This window comes from Camellia sinensis, chromosome 15, assembly GCF_055761805.1.
Source record: "Camellia sinensis isolate YWXY chromosome 15, ASM5576180v1, whole genome shotgun sequence".
In the NCBI taxonomy this organism is placed as follows: domain Eukaryota; kingdom Viridiplantae; phylum Streptophyta; class Magnoliopsida; order Ericales; family Theaceae; genus Camellia; species Camellia sinensis.
The window spans coordinates 109,212,448-109,227,225 of NC_138975.1; the positions used below are offsets into that span (position 1 = coordinate 109,212,448).

At 36.8% G+C, this 14,778-nt stretch overlaps 1 protein-coding gene across 1 annotated transcript in view; it reads right to left on the reverse strand.

The window, feature by feature from the left end:
* LOC114287364 (9-cis-epoxycarotenoid dioxygenase NCED1, chloroplastic) overlaps positions 1-1,876 on the reverse strand; it is a 47,747-nt gene extending 45,871 nt beyond the window's left edge. Inside the window, exons 1-2 of the mRNA XM_082907614.1 lie at positions 1,346-1,876; positions 981-1,118 (exon numbers count right to left, since the gene is read on the reverse strand). Coding sequence (XP_082763740.1) covers positions 981-1,118; positions 1,346-1,450 — 243 coding nt within the window. The 5' untranslated portion in view covers positions 1,451-1,876. The remainder of the gene's footprint in view (positions 1-980; positions 1,119-1,345) is intronic.
* Between the last annotated feature and the right edge of the window lie 12,902 nt (positions 1,877-14,778).

The following is a 14,778-nucleotide window of genomic DNA, read 5'->3' on the forward strand; positions in this document are numbered from 1 at the left end:
TCTGCCCAAACCTGACCCGAGTTAAACCTGAATTGCCCGAGTTGCCCGAATTGTAAATGAATTTCAGTTTTTTTTTTATTTTATTAAGATTTGACTCTATTTACAATATTTTTTTTTATATAAAAAATCATTAATACCACCAAAATAAATAATTTATATAATGTAAGAAAGATGCTACTATAGTAGTCCTTACAATTTATGAGTGAAAATAAAAAATAAAAAATAAAAGTAAGATTTTATGTTATTTGTATATATAATATATATTCAATATAATTTAATAATATAAATTACTTTAATATCATGTAATGGCTAATAATTTATATGTATATTTAATATTTTTATATATCTATATATGTATAATTCGGGCTTTGGGTTGCTCGGATTATTTGACATCTTTGCCCAAGCCCGCCCAAATTTAATTCGGGCTTCTGAATTTTTGCCCTAGCTCATACCGAATTTGAAAATATTTTGTTCAAGCCCTAAAAAAATTCGGGCTGGGCTCGGGTTGAGCCCGCCCAAGTTGCACGCCTACATTAATATCATTTTATTTTTGTACGTATATTAGTTTTCAAAAATTCAATAACAATTGTTGTTATTTTCTAAAATGTGGATTATTTTCAAAAAATTGTCAAAACAGTTTGCAAAAATAATTTGGCAAACAAGTTAAATGTAGTAGTCTTTTTGTTTTTGTTTTTTTTGTTTTGTTGTTTTCAGTAATTGAAAACAAAAGAGAAAACAAATTAACTATCAAACACTAAGGTTTTAAAATCGGTTGATTCAAATGTGATTTTAAAAAAAAAAATTTATCAACCACAAAACAGTTTTGTAACAATCAAACCGACCATACTGATTATGAAACTATACGCAATGTGAACTGACTGATACATATGTAATGTTCATTCTAATCAATATATCGGTATTAGAAGGGTAAACCTAAAAACCCAATACTCACTGATCCATGTTTAAAACCATGCTTATACCTGAGATGGGAGAACTGGTTGATCGACAAATTGAAAGACTGAATCGACGAAGGCATCCAATATTCTGAGGGTTGCACTCTTGATGGTTTTGGAAACATCAATCCTCATTGGTATTTTCTCCAACTCTTGTATGAATGGCTGCTCATATATACACCAACAGTATCAAAACCACATGAGTTTTCTTCTCTGTTTTTTTTTTTCTTTCACTCGGAAAAAAGAAGTAATATTTTGTAGATAGAGATAAAAACATTACCAGGTAACAAGGTTTTATTTTTTATTTTTGTCAGCAAAATAAAATTGATTGATGTGCAAAAAGAGTACAAGGGAACAAGGCTTGATAAACAAAAAAAAAATGGAAAATATACCTTGACAGTGCAGGATAGTGAGGTCTTGAGCTCACCAATTCTGTGGGAAATTGGTTGCTTATGAACAGATCCTTTTACCTGAGGAGCTAAACATAATGTTGCCATCTCTCTCTCTCTCTCTCTCTCTAGTTGTATGAGCAGTGGCCATCCATGCACTGTCTTCTCTCTATATAAGCAGAAAGAGGATTTTTTTTTTTTTTTTTTTTTTGATAAATTACACTTTTTATTTATGTAGTTTCATCCAAATTTTATTTCGGTCCCTATTATTTCAAATTAAATACTCTAATCTCTACACTTTGAGTTTAGTTTTAATTTGTCTTTCCGTTCAAATTTAAATCTTTATTAAGTTTGTCTACATGTATACCTCAAGAGATTAATAAGTGTCCAAAAGCGTTTAACTTTAACTTCAGACTTGAACTGAATAACTGTCACGACCCAAACCCGGCCCTATGGGTTTAGCACCGTAACCGGCCAGTAATCCGAGATTACCGAAGGCCTGCTTAACAGTAATACAGTAAAACAGAGTACAGGGCCTGGCGGAAGCCAATACAGTAATTAAACAATGTCCAATGAGCTGTGACAGTCTGTATGCCAAAAGATTTTTCTTACATATAAATATAAACAGTACAGAACGGTATACACAATATTTACAATCATTCAGACTAGGGACCCAACCCTATATAACAGTACAGTAACACTCGGTCTATACAGAACAGTAAAACAGTACAGAAGGGGGAAAAACAAACAAAACACCCCCAAGCCATAGCATGGCAACTCGGAACCTCGCAGTGAGGCACAAAGGCTGGCTTGACAAAACTGGAGTCTAACCCACGCTCCTAGCTCCGATCTGGTGGCTGAGCACCTACATATATATATAAACAGTGAGCTAAAGCCCAGTGAATAACATAAAGCGTAAAGGGGTTTAGAATGAATGTCCTTACAGTAATGAAAATAGTTCAATTCAATCAGCATTTCAGTTATTCAGTACAGTAAACAGTCATATGTGGTACATCCGTTAGCATAACAGTAACAGTAGGTCTTGAAAGACCGAACAGTAATGATGGCCATCAGTCAGTAAACAGTAGTGGTTCCACGAGGGAACCGACAGAGATCTCTGTAACAGTAACAGTAACAGTAAACAATAGGTACTAAGGATGCCACAGTACAGTTCAGAAATAAAGGACATACATTCATTCAGTAATACCAGTTCAGTAAACAGTTCAGTTCAGTATTCAAAAGATATCAGTTGAACATATCTTTACACAATTGTTACTCACAGAGTTCTGGGCTACAGTATGCTAGAGCGTGTCTCCCCAGTTGCCAACCCTACACAGTTCACAGGTTGAACACACACTAAGCTACACAGTTGGGAAATATCATAATTTAATCCCTAATTTGCCTTGGTGTGTTCTACAACGATATCCTCATCTAAATGTCTTAAACTAGGCCTAAGAATGCCTAGGATGGGATGAGGATGCAAAAATACACTTAGAAAACATTTCGCAAACTTTGCTAAAAATAGGAGCCTCGCTCGAGCGAGACTTTCTTCGCTCGAGCGTAAGTCCAAAATCAAAGGCTTCGCTCGAGCGAGTAATCCTTCGCTCGAGCGGTCTGCAAAACAGTAAAAATACTGGATGCTGAGATTTTGTGCGCGATGGTCGCTCGATGGTCGCTCGAGCGGAGCCCTGGACAAAGGTGCTCGCTCGAGCGGGGAACCCTTCGCTCGAGCGAGGAAGCCAAATCTGGAATTTCCAGATTTGCCTCCCAAGCTCAAACCAAGCATTCTACCACTCCAAACTCGACCTCTTGGGCCCAAATTCTGGAAAACATAACTAAATTCAATGTATAACAAGTTTCAAAGCTCAATTTATGAGTTCAAGCCCCAAAGGTGAGTCAATTAAAGCCATATTCAAACCCATTTTCAAGAATATGAAGAACATGCAAACATGCATGGATTCAAACCAAATTCAACCTTCAAAGCTTGTTCAAATGGACTCATTTCTTCAAGAACATGATGAATTCATGGAGTATGACCAAAAGATGGACATGCATGTGAGGAATCATGGACTTAGAACCTCAAAACTTCAATATATGTACATGCATGCAACAATTAAGCTTCAATTCAACAACAATGAACCAATTCATGACTTAGCTCTACAATTAAAGCATGAATTGTGCAAGAATGGATTCTAAGACAACAACAAGAAGATGAATGTCCTACCTTAGTCTTGTAGTTCAAGAAGGGAGCTCAAATATGCAATCCCCTTAACAATTTCTTCAATTAGCAAGCAAACCCAAGGTGGAAGACAAGTTCTCTCACTCTCTCCCTCTCAAGGTCGGCTAAGCTCAAGAGAAGTGGCTGATGGAAATGTTTTGAGTCAAGTATGCAAGGCTCTAGCATCACTAGGTAGTGTGCCACTAAGGGTGGCAATATGGTAAATAAACTAAACTCTTTAATTAGCTTATTTTAATCTAATTTAACCATACCTAATCAGTTTTCAGATAATTATACCATAAAATCACATTAATTCTAAGGATCATAGAACACTAATCGGTTTCGGATTCGGCCGCCGATAAGGCCTTCAATTAGCAGTTTAAACATATGAACATGAACAGATCAAACAAACAGTCAACAGATAAAATGCAATTCAAACAGATGTACTCATTCAATCCAGTTCCAGTTTTCAGTCAGTCAGTTCAGTACTTTAATCAATTCAATTATCGATCATAATCAATTCAGTTTAACGGTAATCGATGGTTATCGGTAATCAATCAGTCATAAGTCGGTAAACAGTATGAGGGTTGTTATAGTCTCCCCTCCTTATAAAGAGTTTAGTCCTCTAAACTCGAGTTACCTTCATTCTGGAAGAAAACAGGATTCAGTGGAAACAGTTCAGGATATCGTTTGGCCATGTCATCTTCCCTTTCCCATGTGGCATACACGCCACCATGGTTCTGCCAGTCAACTTTCACTAACGGGATCTCTTTGTTCCTCAGTTTCTTGATCCGTCGGTTTACAATCTGTATAGGCCGTTCCTCGTAAGTGTAGTCATCGCTCAACACTACGTGGGTAGGCTCTATTACATGGAACGGATCCCGGAGATAATCTCTTAACATAGAAATGTGGAAAACATTATGCATGTGTTCCATTTCAGGAGGGAGCGCAACTTGATACGCCACCGGATTGATTTTCTCAATAACCTCATACGGTCCGACATATCTCGGCGCTAACTTGCCTTTGACTCCAAAACGAGTATGGCCTTTCATTGGTGTCACTTTCACAAAAACGTGATCACCCACTTCATACTCTCTGTCCCGTCTTCTGACATCTGCATAACTTTTCTGTCTACTCTGTGCAGTTTTCAGTCTCTGCTGTATCAGTTTCACTTTTTCAGTTGTTTCATACACAATCTCGGGCCCAAGCAAAGGCCTATCTCCAACTTCTGCCCAGCAAATCGGAGATCTACATTTTCTGCCATACAATGCCTCGAAGGGCGCCATACCAATACTCGAATGGTAGTTGTTATTGTAGGCGAATTCAACTAATGGCAGATGACTTTCCCAGTCTCCCTGAAAATCAAGGACACACATTCTCAGTAAATCCTCCAGAGTTTGGATGGTCCTTTCTGATTGGCCATCTGTCTGAGGATGATAGGCACTACTCAACCTCAATTCAGTACCCAATGCAGTCTGTAGACTTTGTCAAAACATCGATGTAAACTTCGAATCCCTGTCAGAAACAATAGACACAGGCACTCCATGCAGTCTCACAATCTCATCAATATAAATCACGGCCAATTTATCCGCATTATAAATTGTTTTGACAGGTAAGAAGTGAGCAGATTTAGTCAGTCTATCAACAATAACCCAAATTGAATCCATACCTTTTCTGGAGCGAGGTAATCCCACAATAAAATCCATGGTGATATGCTCCTATTTCCACTCTGGTATGGATAAGGGCTGCAATAAGCCTGCGGGTCGTTGATGTTCAGCTTTGACTTGTTGGCAATGAAGACATTTGGATACAAAGTCGGCAATTTCTTTCTTCATTCCCGGCCACCAGAAATTCTGTTTCAGATCTTGGTACATTTTCGTATTCCCCGGATGGATAGACAATTTCGAATTGTGGCCTTCTTGCAGAACTCTTCTTTTTAGTTCAGTATTATTTGGTACACACAGTCTTTCTCAAAATTTCAGTACATTATTCTCAAATTTGAATCCGGGTCTCGGTTTAGATTCTCTTTCTTCGATGATCTTCTTCAAGAAGTCATCCAGTTGCTGTTTCTCTTTAATCTCCTCAATCAGCGCCGGTTGAGCAGAAATAACAGCTAAGATTCCACCTTGTTCTCGTAAAACAATTTCGATTTCAGATTTTTCAAGGTCACAAAGCAACTCTTTCTGTCCTGTAAGTAAACAGGCTAAGTTTCCAATCGATTTCCGGCTCAATGCATCGGCAACGGTATTGGCTTTTCCCGGATGGTACAATATCTGTAGGTCATAGTCTTTAATCAGTTCTAGCCATCTCCGCTGTCTCATGTTCAGTTCTTTCTGTGTGAAGAAATACTTTAAGCTCTTGTGGTCGGTGTATACTTCACATGTCACCCCATACAGATAGTGACGCCAAATTTTCAGTGCAAACACCACTGCAGCAAGTTCCAGGTCATGGGTCGGGTAGTTCTTTTCATGTGGTCTCAACTGTCGGGAAGCATAAGCAATAACTCTCCCATTCTGCATTAAAACACATCCCAAACCCTTATGAGAAGCATCACTAAATACAGTATAACCATCCGTACCTGAAGGTAAGGTAAGAACCGGTGCAGTCACTAATCGAGTTTTCAACTCCTGAAAAGCAGATTCTCTTTGGTCAGTCCAGTCAAATGATGTCCCCTTCTGAGTTAACTGAGTCAATGGTAGGGCAATTTTGGAGAAGTCTTTGACAAATCTTCTGTAATATCCAGCCAGTCCCAAAAAGCTTCGGACTTCAGTCACGTTGGTCAGTCTAGGCCAGTTCACTACAGCTTCAATTTTCTGCGGATCAACCGAAATTCCATTTTTGCTAACAACATGCCCCAGAAACATAACATGGTCAAGCCAAAATTCACATTTAGACAGTTTAGCATACAGTTTCTGTTCTCTTAAGGTTTGTAGGGCAAGTCTCAGATGATGTTCATGCTGTTCTATACTTTTGGAGTAAATCAATATGTCATCGATAAATACAACAATAAAGTCATCAAGGTATGGTTTAAAAATTCTGTTCATGAGGTCCATAAAAGCAGCAGGGGCATTCGTGACTCCGAATGGCATAACTAAAAATTCATAATGGCCATACCTTGTTCTAAAAGCAGTTTTATCAATGTCTTCTGGTTTAACCTTCAGTTGATGATACCCCGATCGGAGATCGATTTTGGAAAACACTTGTGCACCCTGTAACTGATCAAATAAATCATCAATACGCGGTAATGGGTATTTATTCTTTACAGTTACCTTATTCAGTTCACGGTAGTCAATGCACAGTCTCAGTGAGCCATCTTTCTTCTTGACAAACAAAACAGGAGCATCCCATGGCGAAGTGCTAGGTCTGATGAACTTTTTGTCTAACAGTTCTTGCAATTGCACTTTCAATTCTTTCAGTTCAGTTGGAGCCATTCGGTAAGGAGCTTTAGAAACTGGTTGTGTTCCGGGAATCACATCAACGGTAAATTCAATCTCCCTGTCAGTCAAATCTCCTGGAAGATTATCTGGAAAAACATCTGGAAATTCTCTGACTATAGGAATACAATTCACATCAGTGTTAATACTATCATCAGTAGACACAGTCAGTACAGAACACAGATATCCTTTACACCCCTTTCTAATTAGTTTAACAGCTTTTACTGACGAAATCAAATACGGATGAGGTACTACTCCACTCCCATTAAACACGAATTCAGGCAAACCAGGTGGACGGAAGACAACTTGCTTGGTCACACAGTCAATAGTGGCATGATATTTTTTTAACCAATCCATCCCCAATATTACGTCAAAATGATCAATGTTCAATGGCAGTAAATCAATAAACAGATGCATATCCCCAACAATAATTTCATATGCGGGGTACATATAAGCACATGTCATGGATCCCCCTAAGGGTGATGATACGGCTAGCAGATAGTTCATAGGTTCTAAGGGTCTATTCAATTTCCGTGAGAAAGCATGCGATACATAAGAATGTGTAGACCCCGAATCAATCAATACATATGCATTTTGTGTACAAATTGAGAGAATACCTGACACAACGGTCTCAGTATTTTGCACGTCTCCCGGTACTAGGGCGAACACTCGGCCCTGCCTCATGGGCTCTTTCCCGGTAGCTCTGGGGTTAGGCTTTGGTGCTACAGTTGATGCTGCTGCACTTGGTGCAGCTTTACTACTGGCTTGTGGAGCAGAAGGGCAGTCTTTAACCATGTGGCCCACCTTGCCACACCTGTAACAAGCTCCAGATATTCTGTAGCAGACCCCCTTGTGCTTCTTGCCACACTCAGGACAGGGTGGTATGAACCCACTCCCTTGGCTGGGGCTAGTTGTCGACCCCGTATTCTGTTTCTTGTTGGCCGGGTTATGCTTGCCTTTCTTGAATTTGAAACCCTGCCTTTTACCATGCTATTCGGCTGTTGGTGTTTCAGATTGTTTCACCGCTGCAATGTTCGACTCGGCCATCAATGCCCGGTCGAGAACACCCACAAAAGTCGATAATTTCAAAACATTTATCCGATCAAGGATTGCAACATTAAGGCCACCTTCGAATTTCCTGGCCTTCTTATACTCAGTATCCACCATATGCGGTGCATATCTAGCAAGCTCAGTAAATTTGGTTTCATACTCTGCAACGGACATTGTGCCCTGCTTCAGCTGTTCAAATTCAGTCACTTTTCTATCCCTGACACACTGAGGGAAGTACTTTTCAAAGAAGGACTCCTTGAACTGAGCCCAAGTCATAACAGTATTTGTATCACGGATCAACATCCACCACCTTCTAGCCTCTTCTTGTAGGGTGAAGGTAGCTAACAATACTTTGTTCGCTTCTGAGCACGGAAACACTTCAAATAATTTTTCTGTTTCCAGAACCCAAGCTTCAGCTTTTAACGGCTCAAGGCCTCCCTGAAAGGATGGCGGTTTCATTTTGCTGAACTTCTGGGTCAGAGCAATTATATCCCCATCATTCACATTCACATTAGGTCCCGGCTGTACCGGAGGAGGAGGAGGCTGTTGGTTCTGTTGTTCAAGTCTGGCAGTTATCAGTTCCATCATTCTTTCCATTCTTTCCATTCTTGCCTCAGTAGATGAGGACTCAGGTTCATTTGCATTGTCCATTTCACTATAAGCAGTTATAACAGTTTTAAACATAAGCAGTCATTTGTTTAACAGTTTAACACATTAGCCTGTATTCAGTCATAACATAACCACACACTTATCATGCTCATGAGATGCCCTAATAACTTTTCTAGGACACCCTATAGCTCATTTGGACACGTGTGTGCGGTATAACTCGTGGTAAGTATCGCTCTGATACCACTCTGTCACGACCCAAACCCGGCCCTATGGGTTTAGCACCGTAACCGGCCAGTAATCCGAGATTACCGAAGGCCTGCTTAACAGTAATACAGTAAAACAGAGTACAGGGCCTGGCGGAAGCCAATACAGTAATTAAACAATGTCCAATGAGCTGTGACAGTCTGTATGCCAAAAGATTTTTCTTACATATAAATATAAACAGTACAGAACGGTATACACAATATTTACAATCATTCAGACTAGGGACCCAACCCTATATAACAGTACAGTAACACTCGGTCTATACAGAACAGTAAAACAGTACAGAAGGGGGAAAAACAAACAAAACACCCCCAAGCCATAGCATGGCAACTCGGAACCTCGCAGTGAGGCACAAAGGCTGGCTTGACAAAACTGGAGTCTAACCCACGCTCCTAGCTCCGATCTGGTGGCTGAGCACCTACATATATATATAAACAGTGAGCTAAAGCCCAGTGAATAACATAAAGCGTAAAGGGGTTTAGAATGAATGTCCTTACAGTAATGAAAACAGTTCAATTCAATCAGCATTTCAGTTATTCAGTACAGTAAACAGTCATATGTGGTACATCCGTTAGCATAACAGTAACAGTAGGTCTTGAAAGACCGAACAGTAATGATGGCCATCAGTCAGTAAACAGTAGTGGTTCCACGAGGGAACCGACAGAGATCTCTGTAACAGTAACAGTAACAGTAAACAATAGGTACTAAGGATGCCACAGTACAGTTCAGAAATAAAGGACATACATTCATTCAGTAATACCAGTTCAGTAAACAGTTCAGTTCAGTATTCAAAAGATATCAGTTGAACATATCTTTACACAATTGTTACTCACAGAGTTCTGGGCTACAGTATGCTAGAGCGTGTCTCCCCAGTTGCCAACCCTACACAGTTCACAGGTTGAACACACACTAAGCTACACAGTTGGGAAATATCATAATTTAATCCCTAATTTGCCTTGGTGTGTTCTACAACGATATCCTTATCTAAATGTCTTAAACTAGGCCTAAGAATGCCTAGGATGGGATGAGGATGCAAAAATACACTTAGAAAACATTTCGCAAACTTTGCTGAAAATAGGAGCCTCGCTCGAGCGAGACTTTCTCCGCTCGAGCGTAAGTCCAAAATCAAAGGCTTCGCTCGAGCGAGTAATCCTTCGCTCGAGCGGTCTGCAAAACAGTAAAAATACTGGATGCTGAGATTTTGTGCGCGATGGTCGCTCGATGGTCGCTCGAGCGGAGCCCTGGACAAAGGTGCTCGCTCGAGCGGGGAACCCTTCGCTCGAGCGAGGAAGCCAAATCTGGAATTTCCAGATTTGCCTCCCAAGCTCAAACCAAGTATTCTACCACTCCAAACTCAACCTCTTGGGCCCAAATTCTGGAAAACATAACTAAATTCAATGTATAACAAGTTTCAAAGCTCAATTTATGAGTTCAAGCCCCAAAGGTGAGTCAATTAAAGCCATATTCAAACCCATTTTCAAGAATATGAAGAACATGCAAACATGCATGGATTCAAACCAAATTCAACCTTCAAAGCTTGTTCAAATGGACTCATTTCTTCAAGAACATGATGAATTCATGGAGTATGACCAAAAGATGGACATGCATGTGAGGAATCATGGACTTAGAACCTCAAAACTTCAATATATGTACATGCATGCAACAATTAAGCTTCAATTCAACAACAATGAACCAATTCATGACTTAGCTCTACAATTAAAGTATGAATTGTGCAAGAATGGATTCTAAGACAACAACAAGAAGATGAATGTCCTACCTTAGTCTTGTAGTTCAAGAAGGGAGCTCAAATATGCAATCCCCTTAACAATTTCTTCAATTAGCAAGCAAACCCAAGGTGGAAGACAAGTTCTCTCACTCTCTCCCTCTCAAGGTCGGCTAAGCTCAAGAGAAGTGGCTGATGGAAATGTTTTGAGTCAAGTATGCAAGGCTCTAGCATCACTAGGTAGTGTGCCACTAAGGGTGGCAATATGGTAAATAAACCAAACTCTTTAATTAGCTTATTTTAATCTAATTTAATCATACCTAATCAGTTTTCAGATAATTATACCATAAAATCACATTAATTCTAAGGATCATAGAACACTAATCGGTTTCGGATTCGGCCGCCGATAAGGCCTTCAATTAGCAGTTTAAACATATGAACATGAACAGATCAAACAAACAGTCAACAGATAAAATGCAATTCAAACAGATGTACTCATTCAATCCAGTTCCAGTTTTCAGTCAGTCAGTTCAGTACTTTAATCAATTCAATTATCGATCATAATCAATTCAGTTTAACGGTAATCGATGGTTATCGGTAATCAATCAGTCATAAGTCGGTAAACAGTATGAGGGTTGTTACAATAACCAAATTAAAACTAAATTTAAATTGTGGAGATTCAATTGTTCGTTTTGAAATAATAAGAATTGAAGTGAAATTTAAGTCACTACAAAAATTGAAAATGTGATTTACATATATATTTTGTGACAATTACAAGAAAAGAAAGAGGAATTCTTTTTTATATAAAGTACTAGATTGTTAGCAACTCATTTAAAAGTTTAAGTTATTAGATTGATGGGTAACTTTATTATTTGTATCATATCTTGAATATAATCTGGAGGAATTGGCCTAATGATAAAGGTTAGGAGTCTGGAGGTGTTCTCCAATGTCTCAAGTTCAAAACGTCCTAAAGTGCAAACAATTTCTTGCAATCAGTCTATACATGACTTTGCTTTTTCAATTGACACCCCCATAAATGGACGGTGAAATTGATCCTCTCAATTAACAGTTGAAAAGGTAAATGAGAAAAATAAATGGCCATATATATATATATATATATATTCTACAGCAAACAGAAGCATAGCAATCATAATGGTGTTGACGATAAAGGATCGGCAAAAAGAAAAAGGATTTTATTTATTATAAAACGAAGAAAGATTATACATCAATAAACCTATAGGGTGAGATTGCATAATAGCACATAATAATGAGAGTCAACTTAGCATGGATGTGATGTATTGACAACGATTAGAGTATTGCCCTTGCCTTTTGAGTTATATCTTTTCGTCTATTAATGAATTTCATTTTCTTTGCTTAGAAAAAATAAGAAACATAACCATCGGAGCCATTGTAGTTGAGAATTTCGTCACGGTATTATAATAATCGATAAGTTGTTAGATTTTTGTAATTAATAATCTTGTTTAACAAAAAAAAAATTAGTTATATGTTTATTCAGTTTTTTGTTTCAATGAGGTTGTGAATGTTTAGACGCGAATTTAACCCAAATTGTGCTTATGTAGAAGAGTTTGTGCTAACATTTCATATATTGAGCATTTCTTATTTGCCACTTCGCTGGCTATATACGGAGATCGAAAAAGTCAAAGTTGTTTGACTGCTCGAGCGGTCATTTATGCGCTCGAGCGGTGAAATGGTTCATCCAGTATCTCTGCCTGCAAATTAAACTTCTGAGAAACATGTTTTACCGTTTGAGCGGTAGATGTTGCGCTCAAGTGATTGGCCTATATGTTTGCACCACCTTTACTCATATCGCTCGAGCGGTAAAGTGGTGACTCAAGCAATCTTCGTTTGCTATTTTTAGGGTTTAACCCATCCAGATTCTCAAAGAAGAGTAAAATATAAAGTGTTCCACATTAGAGGATGGTTTGTATGAATTTCTTTGATGTATAGAAGGTGATTGATTAATCAATGAATTACCTATAGACAAACATCAAGGGTTGATTTTAATTTTATTTTTTCATTCACAAAAGAGAGAGGTATTCATCGGTGGATTCCGAGAAACTTGGACCTGAAACTTTGGCGGATTCGGGAATGACACATCGTCATAGATTTGACATTGGCGTAATGGATTCAATGTTGAACAAAGCAATTGCGAGGTAAAGACGGTGGTGGAAGAAACACATCGGGTTTGATTTAATTCGGATGTGGATTCGCTAAGTAATTAAGAGTTCTTGTGTATAATTCATTTGTTTTCTTAGTGGATTATTTTGTGGCTTTGGCCCGTGATTTTTTTATGACAATTGGAGGTGTTTCAATCGTGATTTTTTCCACGTTAAATCGTTGTAACGATTTATTGTTCATTGTTTTATTGAAATTACTATTCATTATTTAAAATTAAAATATAATCACAAATTAATATCTCAAGGTTTTAGTGTTTTCATAAATGATAGTAATCATCTAAACCATTACATCACAACCATATTCTTATTTTTAAAACAAACAGAAGAATATATATATGCATTGGTTCAAATGCAATTTTTATAAGAACCAATTTGTCTGCACCAAGGAATTGCAGGTTAAAAGAATATTCCTGTTAATTTTTGCTATATGCCTTGTCGGTTGCTATGAAGAAAACAAAAAACTAAATCCAAAGTTCAAACACTAGGAATCTCAAACTGGCTTGAGTTTGATGCTCTGAGGACAGAACTGGAACTCGGGATTTTTTATTTTTTTCCTATAATTTTTTTAATTTCTACTTTTTTAGTTTATATATATATATATATATATATATATATATTTTCAATTAAGAAAAAATTTTGCATTTTTTGTTTTGTTTTGTTTGTATGAAAAAATAAAATTAAAAACTGATGCACACTGTATAATTAGCTTCATACAAAACATAAAACTATAAGCCTGCGTTTGGTTGTATTTTGTTAATGTGATTTGAGAATATGAGTTATATTTTGAGTTTGTGTGTTGTAGAATTATGATTTGAGTGTAGAAAATTTGTTTGGTAAAGAGTTTTGAAAATAGTTTTGGAAAAGAGGTTTGATTTGAGTGGGGAATTGTTGATGTGACATTTGACATGTGATACAAAAATTTACAACTCATAACTAAACATACAACTCAAAATTATTTTAAAGCATATAAAAAATTTAAAAATTTTCAGAAAATATTTTTCCCGATTATATAAATCAATTGCAAAAAAAAAAAAAAAAAAAAAAAAAAAAAAATTCACTGTTTCGGACAGCCGGCCGGTCAACCGGCCGGACGTCCTGTTCGCTCAAACGCCCCCTCTGCAACAAACAGAATGCTTTGACATATAGACAGAGCTTCCGGCAGAGTTTTGGAAAATTAATTCCAAAACTCTTACCAAACATCATGCTCAAACTCAAGTGTTGAAAACTATTTTCAGAACACAAACAAACAGAGCCTAAGCCTTTCATCATTTTCTTGCTTTCAAAATATCTTGATTGAATGAATATCAACCCTTGATATACTTCTATGAAGATAACATATTCTGTTTTTAATGACGAAAATTTTTTATTGAGATTTTTTTTTCGTAAACTTATATGTAAGTCCCAATAAGTGAATTTATTGTCAAATAGGTATTGTGAGAATTAATCACTGTTTTTTTTTTTTTTTTAATTTAATTTTTGAAAATTGAGTTTTTAATTTTTCGTATTTTTTTGATTTTAGTGAATATTTTTAAATATTTAAGCAATTTTTTTACCTTTTTAGATGCACCTTACTTAGATGTATCTAAATAGTAAAATATTTGTAAAAAAATATATTTTAAAAAGTCAATAAATACACAAAAATACTGCAAATGTACTAAATTCTCTTATTTTTTTGTAGTTTTAGTATATAGTAAAATATTTGTAAAAAAATATTTTAAAAAGCCAATAAATACACAAAAATACTACAAATGTACTGAATTCTCTTATTTTTTTGTAGTTTTAGTATTTAGAGAATTTTCTAAAGATTTTTTTCACAAATATTATACTTTTTAATTGTATTTATGTTAGGTATATCTAAAAATTAAAAAAAAAATTGCTTAGAATATTAAAAACATCAGTGAAAACCAAAAAAAAATAACAAAATAACAAAAAATTTCAAT